Source organism: Bos indicus x Bos taurus, chromosome 1, assembly GCF_003369695.1.
Source record: "Bos indicus x Bos taurus breed Angus x Brahman F1 hybrid chromosome 1, Bos_hybrid_MaternalHap_v2.0, whole genome shotgun sequence".
Classification (NCBI taxonomy): domain Eukaryota; kingdom Metazoa; phylum Chordata; class Mammalia; order Artiodactyla; family Bovidae; genus Bos; species Bos indicus x Bos taurus.
The window spans coordinates 73552736-73572779 of record NC_040076.1 but is presented as its reverse complement, the minus strand read 5'-3'; the positions used below and the strand labels follow the sequence as shown (position 1 = coordinate 73572779).

At 36.6% G+C, this 20044-nt stretch overlaps 1 protein-coding gene across 4 annotated transcripts in view; it reads left to right on the top strand.

Annotated features, from left to right (window-relative positions):
* Window positions 1-20044, top strand: part of OPA1 (OPA1, mitochondrial dynamin like GTPase) — an 86605-nt gene that overhangs the window by 24948 nt on the left and 41613 nt on the right. For all 4 annotated transcript variants that reach the window (XM_027538219.1, XM_027538201.1, XM_027538211.1 and 1 more), the window contains 13 exons: window positions 388-492; window positions 2524-2610; window positions 3232-3345; window positions 4048-4128; window positions 4255-4329; window positions 4661-4732; window positions 4815-4914; window positions 5467-5597; window positions 8476-8548; window positions 8635-8707; window positions 9881-9996; window positions 11154-11218; window positions 11977-12053. In XM_027538219.1, the coding sequence (XP_027394020.1) occupies window positions 388-492; window positions 2524-2610; window positions 3232-3345; window positions 4048-4128; window positions 4255-4329; window positions 4661-4732; window positions 4815-4914; window positions 5467-5597; window positions 8476-8548; window positions 8635-8707; window positions 9881-9996; window positions 11154-11218; window positions 11977-12053 (1169 nt within the window). The remainder of the gene's footprint in view (window positions 1-387; window positions 493-2523; window positions 2611-3231; window positions 3346-4047; window positions 4129-4254; window positions 4330-4660; window positions 4733-4814; window positions 4915-5466; window positions 5598-8475; window positions 8549-8634; window positions 8708-9880; window positions 9997-11153; window positions 11219-11976; window positions 12054-20044) is intronic.

Below are 20044 nucleotides of genomic sequence, written 5' to 3'. Positions count from 1 at the left end.
AATAATATAGGGGCATAAACAAAATTTGAATTTTTGTCAAATGTGCCTTAACTGAAGATTTAAAATTTTGATGCAGGAAATAGTGCTTCATAGAGTATACTTAAGAGCTTGCCTTTTCAACTCCTTTTATTTTTAGTATTTTTATTAATTTCTTCAACATAAACAGCAAATAATTTTCCAATAAGATGCCAATTATAACAGAAAACTATGAAGTTCATTGTTTGAGATAATATTCATCATTATTTTGTTCAACATTTTCATAGTTAACTTTTAAATAAAATAATTCATTTTAAGTGCTTCAGGATCAAGGAAGATTTTAATTTGTACTTAATGTTATTTTTTAACCGATTGGTTTCTTATGAAGTTACTTGTATTACTGTGTTGCAGTTAAAGTACCAGAGAATCTTGGAACGGCTAGAAAAGGAGAACAAAGAATTGAGAAAATTAGTATTACAGAAAGATGACAAAGGCATCCATCATAGAAAGCTTAAGGTATTTTAAGTGTGTCTTAACTTGTTAGCTCTCAAAACTGCCACTTCACATTGTGTCTTCATCAATACCAGTTTTTAAGGAACTGCAAAGGGTTCTATCATCCTTTTCTTTCTAATCTTATGCCCTTGGGGGAAAGGGAGGTCTCGTCTTTTGTTAAAGACTTTGTAGATTATAGTCTCCGAACATTTGTTTTTTTATTAGATCCATAAATTCTTCATACTTGTGAATCAGTGAATCAGTTTATTTTTTTATGAAATATTAAACTTCCCTAGTGGCTCAGGTGGTAAAGAATCTGCCTGCAATGCAGGAGACCTGGGTTCAATCCCTGGGTGGGGAAGATCCCCTGGAGAAGGGAATGACAACCCACTCCAATATTCTTGTCTGGAGAACTCCATGGAGAGAGGAGCCTGGCAGGCTACAGCCCGTGGGGTTGCAGAGAGCTGGACACGACTGAGTGACTAACACTTTACTTCTAGGCTTACTTCATTTCTGCAGCTGTAAAATCAGTAAGTTAATAGAAAATTACGTGTGTCCTCTTTATTGCCTTACTTGTAGTGCCACTGCATGAAGAGCCCATTTTCTTCAGTTTTACAATAGTTAACATTTTCTTCTGGAAGGTTCCTTAGGCATTTTAAAGAATTTTTGAATAAACATGCTGGTATTGTTATCAGCACATTGATAATTACCATTATCAGTAAATTAAATATTATTATTCCCCACTAAACAACCTGTATGTGCTACATTAAATTGAAGTAATTCTTTTTTTTTAACTTAAATGTCATATAAGTAAACAGAAGGTGTATGTAGCAAAACTTCAATAAATCATGACACATGCATTTTGTGGCCAAGGTCCAAGGATATACAGTTCTGGTTTAACCAACATGTATTAGTAGTTCTGACTCCAAATTACAACTGCATAATACTAGCATGACTTTATTTATAAGCCAATATGTGGCAGTTGGAAAAGTCACATCCAAGTGTTAATAAATACTGAGAATTTACCTGAGCAGTTGTATTTTCTCTCATTAAGTGAAATAGTAATGAAGATTTGAAAAGTTTGTTGTTTATCTTTAGGTCCAAGGGATAATAGTTGCTTTCCTTTTAATTACTTGTAGGTGTTTAGAGGTGAAAGGAACTTCAGGCCCTCATTTTGTTCCTACTTTGGTATTAAAACTTACCTTTAATTATTAAATGCTTGGTAGTAGCCTTTTTCCCAGGCCTGTTTATATGTTCAGTCATTCCTCAAATACTTGAAGTTTGTTATTTTCCAGAAAACTTGTTTGACCCTGGTTTTACTGAGAGAACAATACAGGATGTCTGCTCCTGGTGCTCTCATGTTTTAGTCTGCCCAGTTATCAGTATACACTACTCGTCCTTACTGATTTAACAATAATTTTGGTGATTCTTTCTCTACTTTACCTTTTCTTCAGTCTCTCTCTCCCTCTCTGAGAGGGAAACACCAAACATTCCTTTCAGTTGGTACCTGGCTTATTGAGTGTTAATGGTCTTTCTTTGTTGGGCACTTAATATTAGCTCTTTAGTATTTTTTTTTTTAATATTTATTTATTTGTCTGCCCCTGGTCCTTAGTTTTATCATGTGGATCCTTAGTTGTTCTTAAGTTGCAGCGTGAAGGATATTTAGTTGTGGTGTGCGGATTCTTAGTTACAGGCGTGTGGGACCTAGTTCCCGGCTCTGGGATCCATCCAGGGCACCTAGCATTGGACGCTGGGAGTCTTAGCCACCGGACCACCAGGGAAGCCCCTAGCTCTTCAATGTTAAACAGTAACCTCCCTCTTTTAGTGTTTAATTGGAAGATTAGGAAATCCTGAATTAACATACTGTGTTAAATCAGTGTCTCTTGAAATAAATTGGATAAGAAGCTATGGAATTTTATTCTATACTGTTTTACATTTACTCAGAATATAATTATGGGAACTCTTTGAATTTATCAGCTTTTTTATCCTGACACATCTGTGGGTTTTTTAAAATGTTTTCTGTATTTTATAATATTGATTTTTTGAATTTTATAGAAATCTTTGATTGATATGTATTCTGAAGTTCTTGATGTTCTGTCTGATTATGATGCCAGTTATAATACACAAGATCATCTGCCGAGGGTAAGTGAAAAATTAGTATACAGTGAAATTGCCCATTAGCAGAAAAGCACATTAGTTTTTTTAAAAAGTTACGTGTGTGTGTATACATAGACAAAGACAAAATTTTCTCTATAATATTCATGTGTTCTAGGTGATGTCTCAAGCATTGAATGTTGTTGGACTGTTTTGGTCCTTTAGTTTACTTGTATTTATGCATAATGAAGGAGGGCTTTCAGATATTTGGCATTATATATACATGATGTCTATGATATTAAAATTCCTGCTTGGTAGATAAAATTAGGTACATAGGAGAAATATAACCTCACAGAATTGAAAATGTCTTTATAAAGAGTAAACTAGCTATGGAAGAGATTTATGCAATAGTAATGTTAATCTGGTTTTAAAACTAGTAGTTTAGCATTAGTAATAAAAATTTGGCTATAAATAATGGATCCAATTGATGTTTTATTGTTTATTTTCAGTACACATCCACGTATAAACTATCATTTTTTTTTTTTCTGGATATTTTAAAATCATTTAACTGGACAGTTTTTAAAGACTAATTCCCAGCAGCATTCCAAATGTATTGAATTTAAGTTTGTATCAAAAAATTTGAATATGTGGTATTTATTTTGTGGTAAGGTTGTTGTGGTTGGAGATCAAAGTGCTGGAAAAACAAGTGTATTGGAAATGATTGCTCAGGCACGAATATTTCCTAGAGGGTCTGGGGAGATGATGACACGTTCTCCAGTTAAGGTAAGAAAATAGGCCCTCTGGGTCAATAGACTTATTGTGGTGATCGTTGTCTAATGTATTTAAATGTTGAATCACTGTTTTGTACACCAAAACTAACATAATATTGTTGGTTAACCATATTTCAGTTAAAAGAAAAAGGTAGGCCAAACGAAGTTCTTCAGGGAAGTAATCACTTTAACGAAGTTTGTCCATTGTGTTGAAATGAAGAATTTTGACGAAAGAATTGATATGTAGCATTTGGAATTATTCCTAGTGTAGAAATTAGTAGAAGTCATCCCTCAGACAAGAACAAAGATCAGGAGTTTGGGGCTTGCCTTTGGGATGTTAACAAAGCAGCAGCTGGATGTGCAAGTTTGGAGGGCGATCTGGATTAGAGATGGAAATGGAGGAGTCATAATCAAACATCTAAAGGTGGTAGTTAACTCCCTAATGGATAAGATCACCTAGGGAGTGAGTGGAGATGGAGAACACCTACAACCTCTGAAACATTTAACTCTCAATAAATGTTAAAGAAATGAATTGTTACCTAAATTTACTGTTGATGTGCAATGCAAAATTTCCTTTTAGTTTTTCAAGTTTTGAGATTGATGGTTTTGTGCTTGGTACTCTGTACAACATTGACTGGGAAATGGAACCATGTAAGTACTGTGGGAATTAATAGAAATTGTAAATACAGTCTTCTCAATTTTCTGTTAATTTCAGGTGACTCTCAGTGAAGGCCCTCATCACGTGGCCTTATTTAAAGATAGTTCTCGGGAGTTTGATCTTACTAAAGAGGAAGATGTAAGTAGGTTTCGTATGAGGTTTATATGTGTAATTTTTTATAATCTGTGTAAACTTATAAAAGACAACTAAATGGAATATTTAACTGACAGTTTTCTTAGGATTTTGTTGTTTTTCCATTGATAGCTTGCCGCATTAAGACATGAAATAGAACTCCGAATGCGGAAAAATGTGAAAGAAGGCTGTACTGTTAGCCCTGAGGTAAGTCCTGCAATTCATTTCAACCATGTTTTATGGAAATCCAGTATTTTATGATTTGAAATCATGATATTAGCATTGATATTTAGATTGAAGCAGTTCGAAGATAGTCTTTTTTTTTTTTTTTTTAATATTCCAAAGAATGTTTCATTTTGTGGGAAAGTTTTATGAAATAATTATTCCCATGATCAGAAAAAGCATAACTTTTTTTCTGAACCACATATCTAAATGAATGAGATAAAGAATTTTCAGGATATGTGTCAACAAAAAAATTGCTAACAAGCTGTCTTTCAGTTAGTTTTTTGGCTTTTGGATTTTTTTTTTCCCTGAACAGACCATATCCTTAAATGTAAAAGGTCCTGGACTACAGAGGATGGTGCTTGTTGACCTACCAGGTGTGATTAATGTAAGTGTATACAAAACATGTATCTTATCTTATTCTGTTGTGGCAGACATTTATAATGACCTTTAAAACCTTTTTCTTCAAGACTGTGACATCAGGGATGGCTCCTGACACAAAGGAAACTATTTTCAGTATCAGCAAAGCTTACATGCAGAACCCTAATGCCATCATACTATGTATTCAAGGTAAATCTTATTGAAAGGTTTTAATTGCACTAGTATTCTTCCTTATTTAGCAATGAAGGTTTGTTTTACATATGTGTTACATAAACATGGGCTTCCCTGGTGGCTCAGATGGTAAAGTGTCTGCGTATAACACGGAAGACCTGGGTTTGATCCCTGGGTCAGGAAGATCCCTTGGAGAAGGAAATGGCAACCCACTCCAGTTCTCTTGCCTGGAAAATCCTATGGATGGAGGAGCCTGGTAGGCTACAGTCCATGGGGTCACAAAGAGTTGGACGCGACTGAGCAACTTCACTTTACATAAACATATAAAACAAATGTTTTATTTTCTCCTCCTGTTCATTTTATAAGTAGAATTGAGGTTGGTGATATTTTGATGAATTTCCCTGTGTAGGCATCATAGAAATTCTTATTGGCTAGAATTTCTTTTCACAACTAAGATAAAATATTAAGAAAGATGATTTTACTATAGTGTTAGACACAAGATGTAGCTTCTTGAAGTTTTTAAAACCCACTTTGTAGCCATTACAGTGTCATTTTTCAATTTATTTTCAGATGGATCTGTGGATGCTGAACGCAGCATTGTTACAGACTTGGTCAGTCAAATGGATCCTCATGGAAGAAGGACAATATTTGTTTTGACCAAAGTAGACCTGGCAGAGAAAAATGTGACTAGTCCAAGCAGGGTGAGGGCAAATTCTTTATGCAAGCTTTAGTTATGACAGAAACTGAATGGGGGGAAAAAGATTTCCTTGTGAAATAAAAGTAGTAATGGGATTTTTCTTGGTTTTCATTAAAAAAGCAAAGTATTGTAAAGTTATAGTAAATTATATAAGTGCAGAATTGAGGTTTAAGTGTAATTCTACAGTTATAACTAGTTTGATTCAAATTCTTAAAACTAATGTTGCTTACTCTAAATTTTGTAGGCTGACATAGTCATTAACCTCATTGCAGTATTTTTTAACATTAGTTAATATTCATAAATTAGTGTAAAACTAGTGATGGTTTAAATTCCTTCTGGACATTACTTATGTTATTCTTTGTTTTAAATTTTTTTATTTTTTATTCAGATAAACATTACCTTTCTTAACTGATTAAAGAGCGTGTGGCAGATGTTCATAATAAAGAAGGCATTGGATGGGGTGTCTAGGCTCAGCATTCTTATCCATGCTGTACCAACAGCTGGCTACATGTCCTTGGGCAAATCTTGTTAATTTGTTCTGCATCCAGGAAGAGCACAATCCAGTCTATTAGGCTAGTTTATCTCTAGGGTTATTTTCATTTCTGATATTCTTGTGACTTCTATATGAGCTTCCCTGGTGGCTCAGTGATAAAAGAATCCACCTGCCAATGCAGGAGACACGGGTTCAATTCCTAGGTTGCGAAGATCCCCTGAAGAAGGATCTTGCCTGAAAAATTCCATGGACAAGAGGAGCCTGGTATGCTACAGTCCATGAGGTCACAAAGAGTCAGACGACTTAGCCCCTGAGCATACACACAAACACACACACATGACATCTGTGCATGGTGTTCCGTGTCCATTTTCTCCTCCTCCCTTAACAAGGAAAGAACTTTGTTCCAAGGTACCATTGTGTGCAAGTTTTACTAGGGCATGCGCTCTTCTTAATTCTGAAGGCATAATGTAAAAGTGGGTGAAAGCGCACAAACTAAGCCAGATTGCCTTAGTTTCCCATCTGCTCTGCTGTTGCTATGTAACACTGGGTAAGTTATTTCACTTTTTCAGTGCTTTAGGCTTTGTCACCTGTTGGAAATGAAAATATTAATGGTACTAAAATTCTGCAGCACAGGAGACCTGAGTTCCATCCCTGGGTTGGGATGATCCCCTGGAGAAGGGAATGGCAACCCACTCTAATATTCTTTCCTGGAGAATCCCATGAACAGAGGAGCCTGGCGGGCTGCAGTCTGTGGGGTCATAGAGAGTCTGATACACCTGAGCAGCTAAGCACAAGCACATCTCATAGGTTATGAAGATTTATTGAGTTAAATGTTTGCTGTAAAGTGGTTGAGCTTAGCATGAGAGTGTTACGTAAATTGTGGCTATCATCCATTGTTATTATTATAACTTCATCCCCCATAGAACAAGAGCTTGAAATATAAATAGCCATCCCTTGTGCTTCTGTTTAGAACTTCTCTTTTTCTCACAAATCTGAAAATTTGTGGGACTATGCCTCTGTGGTAAGAATTCCCAAGAGAGACCACCTCTAGGTTCACTGATTGTCTGGAAAGACTCATAGGACTCAGTACATAGTCATACTTATACCTAAGAAGAAGATGCAAGAGATGATGTCTGAAGGAAACCAGGCTCAATTTTCCAAGAGTCCTTTCCCAGTAGAGTCACACAAGAAATGCTTAAGCCTCCACCAACGAGGTACTAACTAGAGACTCAGCACCTAAGGTTTTTATTGAGGGCTGGTCACATAGGCACCCACAAATACCAAAATTCCAGACGCCCAAAGGAAAGCAGATGTTCATAAACCACATTGATTGCACAATAAGCCACTGTTACTTAGGGAAAGTTCTGTAACAATGTAGGGGATTGTTTACCGGTTAAGTTCACAGATGCCAGCCAAGGACAAGCAGGCCTTTCTGAGGACAGCGATCTCAGCCTGCTGTGTTAACTCTTTTCTGCAGTCTCCATGACCTTAGCTTTGCCCTGTTTTCAAGGAGAAGGCCTGCCATGGCAGTATTGGTCCTGATATGGAAAAGGGAAAATGAGGTAGAAGCAAACTTCTGTGCTTCCTTCCCATTTCCCATCTTTTCCTTCATTTTCTTCTCTTCTTTAGGGTAATGAACTTGTATTTCCTTTGAATACAGTTGAAGCTTGTATCAGTCTTTTCTTTTTACACTAAAGATTTAGCATTAGCTTAAGAATGTTACTTAGAAGAGGGATTCTTACCTCAATGTTTATCTGAATGAGTTTCTGAAAGTAGGAATTCTTTTATATTATGTGTGAATGATAGATCTGTGCAAATGTTTGTTTTTCTGGGGACAGAGTCTGCAGTTTTTATTACATTTAGAAAAAGAGATTTGACCCAAAAGAGTTAAGGACCAATGGATCCAATTTTTTTTTTCAGAATTAATTAAAAAAGACCATCCAACTTTGTTAGAATTTAGATATTGGGGAAATAATAATAGTAGCTACCATTTACTGATTGCGTCTGCATGCCTGGCACTGTGTTAAATATCATGTACTCTTTTCAACTACCATTATGAAAAGTTAAGGAGCTTACTTAAGGCCACATACCTAGTTAGTGACAGAGCAGAAATTCAAACTAAGGCCTGACTCTAAGCCACTGTACATCATTCCAAGTTCTAATGTTGATACTTATGTTTAATAATACATTTTTAATATAACAAAATTAAATGTGTTTTATTTTTTGCTCAAATAGCATTTGAAATACATTTCAGCACTTGTACAGACATACATTTACCTAAACATATACATATACAGCATTGTTAAATTTGCTTTCTAAATAGCATATTATGCTTTGAAATTATGTAAACTCACATGTCATGTTTATTTTTTCCTACTTTTAAAAATAGATTCAGCAGATAATTGAAGGAAAACTCTTCCCAATGAAAGCTCTAGGTTATTTTGCTGTTGTAACAGGAAAAGGTATGCAAAGATGGATCATTAGTTTTTTGTTTTTTTCAAATAATAAAAATGAACTTAGTGAGAACTTTACCACCATCTTTCCATAGGAAACAGCTCTGAAAGCATTGAAGCTATAAGAGACTATGAAGAAGAATTTTTTCAGAATTCAAAACTCCTAAAGTAAGTATCTTATTGAAATATTTAAAGAATTGATAGGGAGTAACTTCAGCTGTTTCCAATTTAAAAGTTTCTCTTATAGCTGTCAGTTTAATGTTGACTTTTCAGAGATGAATTCTCAAACAGTCATCTGTATCTAGTAAGCAAGTCCTCAGACTACTGGGACACAGTTGGGAGCAGTTTATCACATAGTACAAAACATTGTGTCGTAATCAACTGCCCCTTGGCATATGGGCACCAGGGACAACACCAGTGCCTCTTAAGTTGTTTCCCTTACAAGGTGATTTTTAAAAAATCAACACTTATTTTTAAATACGTATCCATCGCTTCTCGGCCTTTTGGCTAAGATCAAGTGTAAATACGTATCCAGATTTCTCAGAGTATTGGGGAAACTTGGGAGTGAGAGGTGGCAGTGTCAAAGAGATATCCTTAAATAGATACTGACAGATGTTAACAGAAAATAAGATACTAACAGAAAAGCAAAAAGGAAATGCTAAAGAGCAACTGAATTTTAAAACACTGTAACATGTAGAGAGTCTTGAGCTAGAAGAGTGTGTTTTCCTCTATATTAGTATAGTAAGTCAAGGCAGACCTTTCACCCATAGTCTTGAGAATTATCTTTTGGGATGTGGGTAGAACTGTGCTAGGGCTTGCCTGGTGGCTCAGTGGTAAGGAATTCTGCATGCCAAGCAGGAGATGTGGGTTCAATCCCTGGGTCAGGAAGAATCCCTGGAGAGGGAAATGGCAAGCCACTCTAGTATTCTTGCCTGCAGAATTCAGTGGACAGAGGAGCCTGGTGGGCTCCAGTACATGAAGTCTCAAAGAGCTGGACACTACTTAGTGACTAAACAACAACAATAACTAAGCTATTCATTACAGTAGTCACTAACCCTGTGTGCTTGTTTGAATTCAGATTAACATTAAAGGAACACTGAAGTTTCTCAGTCACAGTAGCCACACATTTCAAGGCGTCAGTAACCCATGTGTCTAGTAGCTGCTGTATTGGACAGCACAGATATAGATTACTTTATCGTGGAAAGTTCATTGGACAGCCCTAGTATAAAGCAATTAAGTGGTTGTTCTCATTAGGTTATAACAAGCACATTCTCAAACTTGGTGATAGTATTGTCCTTTCTGCCACTTTAATGTACTTTAACTCTGGTTATTGTTTTGTAGGACAAGCATGCTAAAGGCACACCAGGTGACTACAAGAAATCTAAGCCTTGCTGTATCAGACTGCTTTTGGAAAATGGTACGAGAGTCAGTTGAACAACAGGCTGATAGTTTCAAAGGTACGTTGGGTTTTTAAAATAAGCTCTCAAATTTATGTATTTTATTACCTGACAGACTTAGGCATCCATCAGATTCTTGACTTCCTTTTTGTTCATTTACTATAATAGTATATGGGAAATGGAAAAATACCAATCTTCAGTTGTATGAGAGCAGGATTTTTCCTTTCAGAGGAACAATTGCTAGGAGCACATTACAGAGTTTAAACAGAAAGCTTGCAGTAATGTTTGAGAGAAAGAGCCTAGAAAACTATAGAGAACTCAGATTCCGCCTTGTTAGAGGAATGAGAGGAAATGTGTTGGGAGGCAGAGCAGCCAGTGTACTTTCAGGTATATTGTACTGGTTCCTGAACTCCAGGCCTTCCTTTTGCATGGTTTTGCTTGCTTCCATAGTTTCATTTGGCAAGAGTATACCCTCCCGTTTTCTCAGTAGGAAATCCTACCTATTTAGCCCATTAGTCCCTCAGCAATCTTGTATTATTCTCATTTTACCAAAGAGCAGACTGAGGCAGAGAATAACTTGCCTGAATAATAACGCACCCAGCATCACACAGTAACAGAAAATAGACCTGGGATTTGAATGGAGTTCAAAATCAGAGTTGAGTTGGTGACTTGACTTCAGAGTCCCATGCTCTTAGCAACTGTACTAAATTGTGTCAGCTGTGTGATCTGTGGATTGAAAATGGAAAAACTAAAGTCAAAAGGATTACTTTGGAAAACTGTTTCAATAATGCAGATTCTGAGATATTGAGATGGAGAAGGACATGGCAAACCACTCCAGTATTCTTGCCTAGAGAATCCCATGGACAGAGGAGCCTGGTGGACTGCTGTCCATTGGGTCGCACAGAGTCGGACATGACTGAAGCAACGTAGCATGCATATGTGTGTTGGAGAAGGAAATGGCAACCCACTCCAGTATTCTTGCCTGGAGAATCCCAGGGATGGAGGAGCCTGCTGGGCTGCCATCTGTGGGGTCGCACAGAGTCGGACACAACTGAAGCAACTTAGCAGCAGCAGACATTTTCGCCCAGAGTACTCAGGAACTATCAATGCACATTCAGAAATTCAGTTAATATACCGGATATGTGAGATAGCCTTTAACCACTGTGTCTGGAACGAAGGAGATTCCTCAAACCTGAGCATCTTTCCTTCTTCCTCAGCAACACGTTTTAACCTTGAAACTGAGTGGAAGAATAACTATCCTCGCCTGCGAGAACTTGACCGGGTAATGTTTGTGTGCCTTATGGATTTTGTGTATATCTAATTTAATATTGTGCTCTAACAGAATTTAAGTTAATGAGTAAAATCTGGTAAGCTAAATTGTTTTTAACCATGATTACTAATTTTAGAGTTACAGGAATACATTTGGAGGAACAGTTGTCACTTCTACAATAATTTAAATCATTTATTACATAATATTAAAAATCCATTAGGGATTCTAGCATATGCAAACAAGTATTTAAAAAATTTTTTTCTAAGAAGTTGAAGACTATTCTTTCAAGGTCATAAATTAACATGTTTATATAATATAAACTTTTAAAAATGATACATCAGCTTTTTAACCTTTTTAACTATTCTAAGTTAATAGGACTTAAGTATTGGTTTTCCTTTATTTTAAAATGCCATCAGTTGTAAAATAGCATTAGATACTGTCACTACTATATTAAAATTAATATGTGTTGACAGCTGTCACATAACATTACATGAAAAACTTACCTAAACAAATGTTACATGAAAAGCTACATTCAGAATTGAGTGAATAAGGTGGGCATTTGTGTCCGTTTTTGTGTCCTTATCTGGTTATTGGCATTCCTGAAAAGAGTGTAGAAGAGAAGAGCATTACTTGCAGGTCATGGATACTTCAGACCTAAGCCCAGCCAGGAGCCTGTCACAGGCTTTCCTTTTAGTTATCTCTGAAAATCATGGCAGGGCAAATTGACTGTTCTTATGAAAATCTTACTTACTTGTATCTATGTTGCCTAGAATGAACTATTTGAAAAAGCTAAAAATGAAATCCTCGATGAAGTTATCAGTCTGAGCCAGGTTACCCCAAAACATTGGTGAGTATTTGACCTTTTCTCAAAGACTTTACTATGTGAATTATAATGGAATACTAAAATTTAGATCGATAAGGCAGTGATTTATTGTAGCCTTGGCTCATCCCCCAAGCACTTAGTACTAACAGACAAGAACATAAAAATGTCTTTTTATAAAATAAAACCACTATTTTAGTCTAACCAATTAAATATTTTAATTATAATGAATTAGGTATTTATTAAGTATTTCTGAGAAGAGATATTCTGAAAGATAGCTTTCTCCTTGCTCTTTTGAAATCTTAATTCATCTTAGGTTTTTCCTTACTTATACTTAAAAAATACATAATTTTGATTTCTGTAAAATCTTTTAGGTAAAAGTTATGTTAAATCATGCTTTAGCTAAGTATCAGTCTGTCAAAAACTAGTTGTTCTTGTTTGGTCACACATAAAGAACAAAACTACAGAGAAAATTGATTTGTAAAAGGAGAAGAGTATATTATTTTAAAATTCTCATATCTACATAAGAACACTGGTGCTTTTGTAATGTGTCTAATATGTTTTGTGCAAATCACATTTGAAAATGAATCCTATTTGAGATTTTTTTAAAATAGCAAGTAAGTGTACTCTTTTGAAAAATACTCATGCAAATTGCTCTTAAGGCCAACTGTCATCTTCAATTTATGTTTTATGTCAATATGTTGGAATGGCACTGTAACCAAACTAGGGTCAATGTATCTCAAGCAAGCTATATATAAATATCCTTTAAGTTTTTATAATCTGTATTTTAATTAATAAATAACATATAAAAATTACCTTCACAATTAAATCTGTAGTATTTTAAGAATTTATTAACTTCAGAGTAGAACTGTCTTTACTGCCGTTTATTATAAATATTTTTTTCTGTAACTTTTATATGCTCAGTTGGAGATTATCAAAATTGAACACAGACAGTAGTATCCGTTCCTGAAGTTTATATTCTGTGCTAGTTTCCCGATGTTGGTGCCCTTTCTTCCTCAGTAATCTCTTAAAGTAATCAAAATTTGATTTTGATTTTAAAGTAAAATCTCTCTTCTCTCTTAATCAAAATTTGCCTATTTTTAATCTTTTCTTGTTGTCCAAAAAAGAATTCTGATCTTACCTCTATTTGTTGATTAATCTGAGCCATCAGGAAAGTGCACACACACACATACACACGCAACAAATTTGTTATCTTTATTGGAGATGCGAGTTCCATCCTTGGGTTGGGAAGATCCCCTAGAGAAGAAATGGCAACCCACTCCAGTATTCTTACCTGGGAAATCCCATGGACAGAAGAGCCTGGCAGGCTGTAGTCCACGGGGTCGCAAAAAAGTCAGACGCGACTTAGCAATTAAACAGCAATGCTTTTCTGTAAGTCATCCAGCTTTGGAAGTTTGCCAGAGATAGATATGTGTGTGTCTGCATGTAAACATATACATATATACATACAGAATGAATAATACTATTGACCTTACTAGATTGTATGAGGATAATATACCAAAAAAAGTGATTTGTAAAACTATAATAACTGTAATACTATGGAGAAAAATGTGCCTTTGTAAATTTCTGGCATCATCAAATGGAATGGTTAGTTTTGTTTGGACAGAGGAGTTTGAAATCAAAGTATACCTACACTTAAATGAGCCGAGAAGATAAACGCATGGGTGGCGAAGTGAATTGTGGAGGCACAAGAAAACTATATTGTCAGATTGCCTATTGAGCCAGCAAGGAGAAAACTAGGACATCTGGTTGCTAGAGATTTATTCTTTGAGTTGCTGGATCTTTTCATCACCACCCCTCTTTTTCCCCAGACTCTATAGATTAACACAAACATTGATCAAAATAGCAGGTCCTAATCTTAGCTGTTTGTGCCACATTGATATCAACTGCATTGCACCCAAAATGTTTTATTTTTGTGACATAGTTTATGTTGTATTAGGTAGTATCTTTTTGCTACTTAATGTCTTATGTGACATTTTAGGATACACCTTTATAATGTTTATTATTATTTGAGTCAGAAGACTATTTGATCTGTATTTGGTGATCCAGAAGCACTCTTACAAGTTTTTTGTCTACTGTACTTCAGTTATATTTTAAGAAAGTTATTGGCAGTTTAGATTTGACTTATGATTCACTTTGCTTTCACTTTTCACTTTCATGCATTGGAGAAGGCAATGGCAACCCACTCCAGTATTCTTGCCTGGAGAATCCCAGGGATGGAGGAGCCTGGTGGGCTGCCATCTGTGGGGTTGCACAGAGTTGGACACGACTGAAGCGACTTAGCAGCAGCAGCAAACTCTCAGCATTTTCACATAGTATACATCACTTGATCATTAGGAGTTGATTATGTACACTAGCAGGAGATAATTATCCTTATTTAGAAGGATAACTGGCTGGATTTATAGAAATACACTTAAAAAATGGTATCATGGTAAAATGCATACATTTTTCGGTGAGAAGTATGAAGTTTATTTTGTTGAAGTTAAAAGAATGAAAGGAAAATAGGAATGCATAGTTAAGCACCCTAACTCAGGTGTAAATAATCAAAAAATGTTCTTATAATCTGAGATTTAAAGAATATATAGGTGCTAGGTAAGCCAGTGACCAGAATATTTCAGAGGCCAAGAGATAAGAGCAAGAAAAATGACACGGGTAACTTAAGGCAGTTACTTATGGTTTTAACATAGAGAAGCAAGAGGCAGAAGATGAAATAAATGTAGGTATAAACAAAATATAGATGATTAAGGGCCTTAGAAACCATGTTCAGAAAGTTGGAATCTATCCTACAAGCAGTGAAAGCCAGTGAGGAGTTCAGGTCAGATTTGCATTTTAGAAAGATTTTTGTAGTAGGAGGAGTGGAATACAGGTGGAGAAAACTGAGCAAGGAGACAGTTGGCTATTGAGATAGTCTAGATGAGAAGAGAATAGTGACTTGAATAGTAGTTGTGCAGATGGAGAAGAGATTACACTTTTGAGATATTTGAGAGGTTACCTAGAGGATAGAAGTGATAGTATAAGTGTAAAAAAATTGAAAACTAGGTTTTTATTTGGGATTACATAATATTTGATTTATCTGTAGAGTGGATTGCTCTGCAGCCATTGAAAAATATAGGATGTTAACATGGAAAACCATGTACTCTACAGCTTTATACTGTATTAATTAAGCAGTATGTGTAATATCACCTGCATCAACACACAAATAGTAATGTAGGCATTAAATTTTTTTAAATGATAAATTAAGCTGTGAATAGTGATCATCTGGTGGCTTAGACGGTAAAGAATCTGCCTGCAGTGTAGGAGACCAGGGTTTGATCCCTGGGTTGGGAAGATCCCCTGGAGGAGAGCATGGCAACCCACTCCAGTATTCTTGTGTGGAGAACTCCATGGGCAGCAGGGCCTGATGGGCTGCAGTCCATGGGGTCACAAAGAGGCAAACACGATTGAGTGACTAACACTTTTACTTTCAGTGAAAGAGAAATTATAGAGGACTTCTTTTTCTGTATCGATTTTAAATTATTTTATGGAGTAAGTCCTATGCTTTAAAAGAAGAAAGAAAAAAAATTTTAATTAAAAGAAAGAATATATAGGTAAAGTTTGGGAGATGAAGAGGGTAATAAATAGAACTATAATGGTAACTGTATTTTGTGTTTTAGTGGTACATGGGGTTGCAAAGGGTTGGACACGACTGAGCGACTGAACTAAACTGAATCAAATCCCTGGATGATTGTAAAACTTAAGAGTAGAGAAGAAGCCTACAGTTACCTAGAACATTCACTGGGGAATTGGCCAATGTAAGCTGAGGACTAATGATTTGGAAGAGAGGTTGTGGGATTGGGAGAATGTAGCTTCCTCTTCCTGACACTGAAGCACATTCAGCTAATGAGGAGCTTCAAGCAGCAGAATTTGAAGATAATCATTGAGGGTCCTTTGCAAAAAGTTACCTAAGTTTTGTCAGAATTTGATGGTCTGTAATTTTGTTACGATCTCCTTGAAAAGGTATATGGGTTGTAGAGTCTTGTCACAGACTGCAGCAGGAGCAGCGAAAGGCCTTCGTGGTCAGAGGCTGACTCGTGATTTTTTGTTCATCTTTCAGAAGTCTTGAGTTTGTGTTTAAAGTTGCCTGAATAGATGACCCTGATAAGCTTCTTTTCTTCCATCTTGCTCTTAAAATTCTCCCGTTATCTGTCATTATCGCCATGACTAAATGGACTTTATCCTTCTGACCCTCAGTGTGCATCCTCTCCTCACACTCTTTCTCTCTGTCTCCTTTCTCCCTTCCTCCCTCCCTTCTGTTTTTATTGAAATATAGTTGACGTACAGTATTATGTTAGTTTCAGTGTACCACATAGTGATTTGACATTTGCATACATAATGGAACAATCACTGTAAGTCTAGTAACCATCTGTCCCTATGCAAAGTTATTACATTATTATTGGTCATATTCTCCATGCTGTATATTATATCCCTGTGACTTATTTTACAACTGGATGTGTATATACCTTTTCATCTTCACCTGTTTGGGCCTCCCTTGCATACTTTTGTTTTCTGGTCGTAATGGAAAAAAGACCTGAAAATTAGCAAAGGAAAACCAGCAGCTAAGCTCATTGACCCAATAGACTTAATGTTACACAAAATGTTGAGTGAATATGAGTCAACTTGCACAGTAGGGAGTGTTGACTCTCCTCAACCAAGAAAAGTACAGTTTGGCTTTTGGACAGAAGAGGGTGTTCCTGTTACCCTGAGCTTTGTAACAGTACCCTAAAAAGTGAGATTACTTTTAAAACTGATCACTCGATAAGCAGTTTGCTTTTGTATGTTGTAGCACTATTTTACAGTAGAGATTAATTTTGGAGAATTTGAATAAATATTTTCTAGCGATAACATTTTTTCTTGATTAAAATAATTTTCTTTTTTCTATTTAGAGAACTGTGTTCTTGTAAGGTGTCTTTTAAGATACAATTTTCAGCTTGATTATTCATCCTTTATATTATCTTGAAATGTTGAGCAATTTTACTTAGCAATATTCCATAACATCTTTGTGCTCTGTGCTGATAAATTATTAAAATTGTACCAAGAAGTGTACAGTCTTGGACTCCACAGTCAACACATATAAAGTATGTATTAATATTAGGTAAATGAGTACGTGAAAAGATACTTAGAATTACTAGTCATTCAGTTCATTTCAGTCGCTCAATCGTGTCCAACTCTGCGACTCCATAAACTGCAGCACGCCAGGCCTCCATGTCCAACACCAACTCCCAGAGTTCACTCTGACTCACATCCATCGAGTCAGTGATGCCATCCAGCCATCTCATCCTCTGTCGTCCCCTTCTCCTCCTGCCCCCAATCCCTCCCAGCATCAGAGTCTTTTCCAGTGAGTCAACTCTTCGCATGAGGTGGCCAAAGTACTGGTGTTTCAGCTTTAAAATCATTCCCGCCAAAGAAATCCCAGGGCTGATCTCCTTCAGAATGGACTGGTTGGATCTCCTTGCAGTCCAAGGGACTCTCAAGAGTCTTTTCCAACACCACAGTTCAAAAGCATCAATTCTTCGGCGCTCAGTCTTCTTCACAGTCCAACTCTCACATCCATACATGACCACTGAAAAATCCATAGCCTTGACTAGACGGACCTTAGTTGGCAAAGTAATGTCTCTGCTTTTGAATATGCTATCTAGGTTGGTCATAACTTTCCTTCCAAGGAGTAAGCGTCTTTTAATTTCATGGCTGCAGTCACTATCTGCAGTGATTTTGGAGCCCCAAAAAGTAAAATCTAACACTGTTTCCACTGTTTCCCCATCTATTTCCCATGAAGTGATGGGACCAGATGCCATGATCTTCGTTTTCTGAATGTTGAGCTTTAAGCCAACTTTTTCACTCTCCACTTTGACTTTCATCAAGAGGCTTTTTAGTTCCTCTTCACTTTCTGCCATAAGAGTGGTGTCATCTGCATATCTGAGGTTATTAATATTTCTCCCGGCAATCTTGATTCCAGCTTGTGCTTCTTCCAGTCCAGCGTTTCTCATGATGTACTCTGCATATAAGTTAAATAAGCAGGGTGACCACATACAGCCTTGACGTACTCCTTTTCCTATTTAGAACCAGTTTGTTGTTCCATGTCCAGTTCTAACTGTTGCTTCCTGACCTGCATATAGATTTCTCAAGAGGTAGGTCAGGTGGTCTGGTATTCCCATCTCTTTCAGAATTTTCCACAGTTCATTGTGGTCCACACAGTCAAAGGCTTTGGCATAGTCAGTAAAGCAGAAATAGATGTTTTTCTGGAACTGTCTCACTTTTTCGATGATCCAGCAGATGTTGGCAATTTGATCTCTGGTTCCTCTGCCTTTTCTAAAACCAGCTTGAACATCTGGAAGTTCACGGTTCACGTATTGCTGAAGCCTGGCTTGGAGAATTTTGAGCATTACTTTACTAGCATGTGAGATAAGTGCAATTGTGCGGTAGTTTGGGCATTCTTTGGTATTGCCTTTCTTTGGGATTGAAATGAAAACGGACCTTTTCCAGTCCTATGGCCAGTGCTGAGTTTTCCAAATTTGCTGGCATATTGAGTGCAGCACTTTCACAGCATCATCTTTCAGGAAATAGCTCAACTGGAATTCCATCACCTCCACTAGCTTTGTTCATAGTGATGCTTTCTAAGGCCCACTTGACTTCACATTCCAGGATGTCTGGCTCTAAGTGAGTGATCACACCATCGTAATTATCTGGGTCGTGAAGATCTTTTTTGTGCAGTTCTCTGTGTATTCTTGCCACCTCTTCTTAATATCTTCTGCTCCTGTTAGGTCCATACCATTTCTGTCCTTCATTAAGCCCATATTTGCATGAAATGTTCCCTTGGTATCTCTAATTTTCTTGAAGAGATCTCTAGTCTTTCCCATTCTGTTGTTTTCCTCTATTTCTTTGCATTGATCGCTGAGGAAGGCTTTCTTATCTCTTCTTGCTATTCTTTGGAACTCTGCATTCAGATGCTTATATCTTTCCTTTGCTCCTTTGCTTTTCACTTCTCTTCTTTTCAGAGCTATTTGTAAGGCCTCCCCAGACAGCCATTTTGCTTTTTTGCATTTCTTTTCCATGGAGATTGTCTTGATCCCTGTCTCCTGTACAATGTCACGAACCTCAGTCCATAGTTCATCAGGCATTCTATCTATCAGATCTAGGCCCTTAAATCTATTTCTCACTTCTGCTGTGTAATCATAAGGGATTTGATTTAGGTCATACCTGTATGGTCTAGTGGTTTTCCCTACTTTCTTCAATTTAAGTCTGAATTTGGCAATAAGGAGTTCATGATCTGAGCCACAGTCAGCTCCTGGTCTTGTTATTGCTGACTGTATAGAGCTTCTCCATCATTGGCTGCAAAGAATATAATCAATCTGATTTTGGTGTTGACCATCTGGTGATGTCCATGTATAGAGTCTTCTCTTGTGTTGTTGGAAGAGGGTGTTTGCTATGACCAGTGCATTTTCTTGGCAAAACTCTATTAGTCTTTGCCCTGCTTCATTCCGTATTCCAAGGCCAAATTTGCCTTTTACTCCAGGTGTTTCTTGACTTCCTATTTCTGCATTCCAGTCCCCTATAATGAAAAGGACATCTTTTTTGGGTGTTAGTTCTAAAAGGTCTTGTAGGTCTTCATAGAACCGTTCAAGTCATTAGGGAAATGCAAATTGAACCCATACTGGGATACCACTGTACACCTATTACAATGCAAAATGAAAATGACTAATGATACCAAATGTTGGCAAGATGTAGAGTATCTAGAACTTTCATACCCCTCTGCTGAGAATGTAAAGTGGTTCAGTCAGTTTGGAAAATGGTTTGACAGTATCTTATAAAGTTAAATATATAATTACTGTATGATTCAGACATTCCACTCCTAGCTATTTGTCCAAGAGAAATAATAGTCTGTGTCATACACAAACTTGTATTTGTGATAGCCAACAACTGGTAACAACCCAAATGTTCATCAGAAGGTGAACAAGTAAACA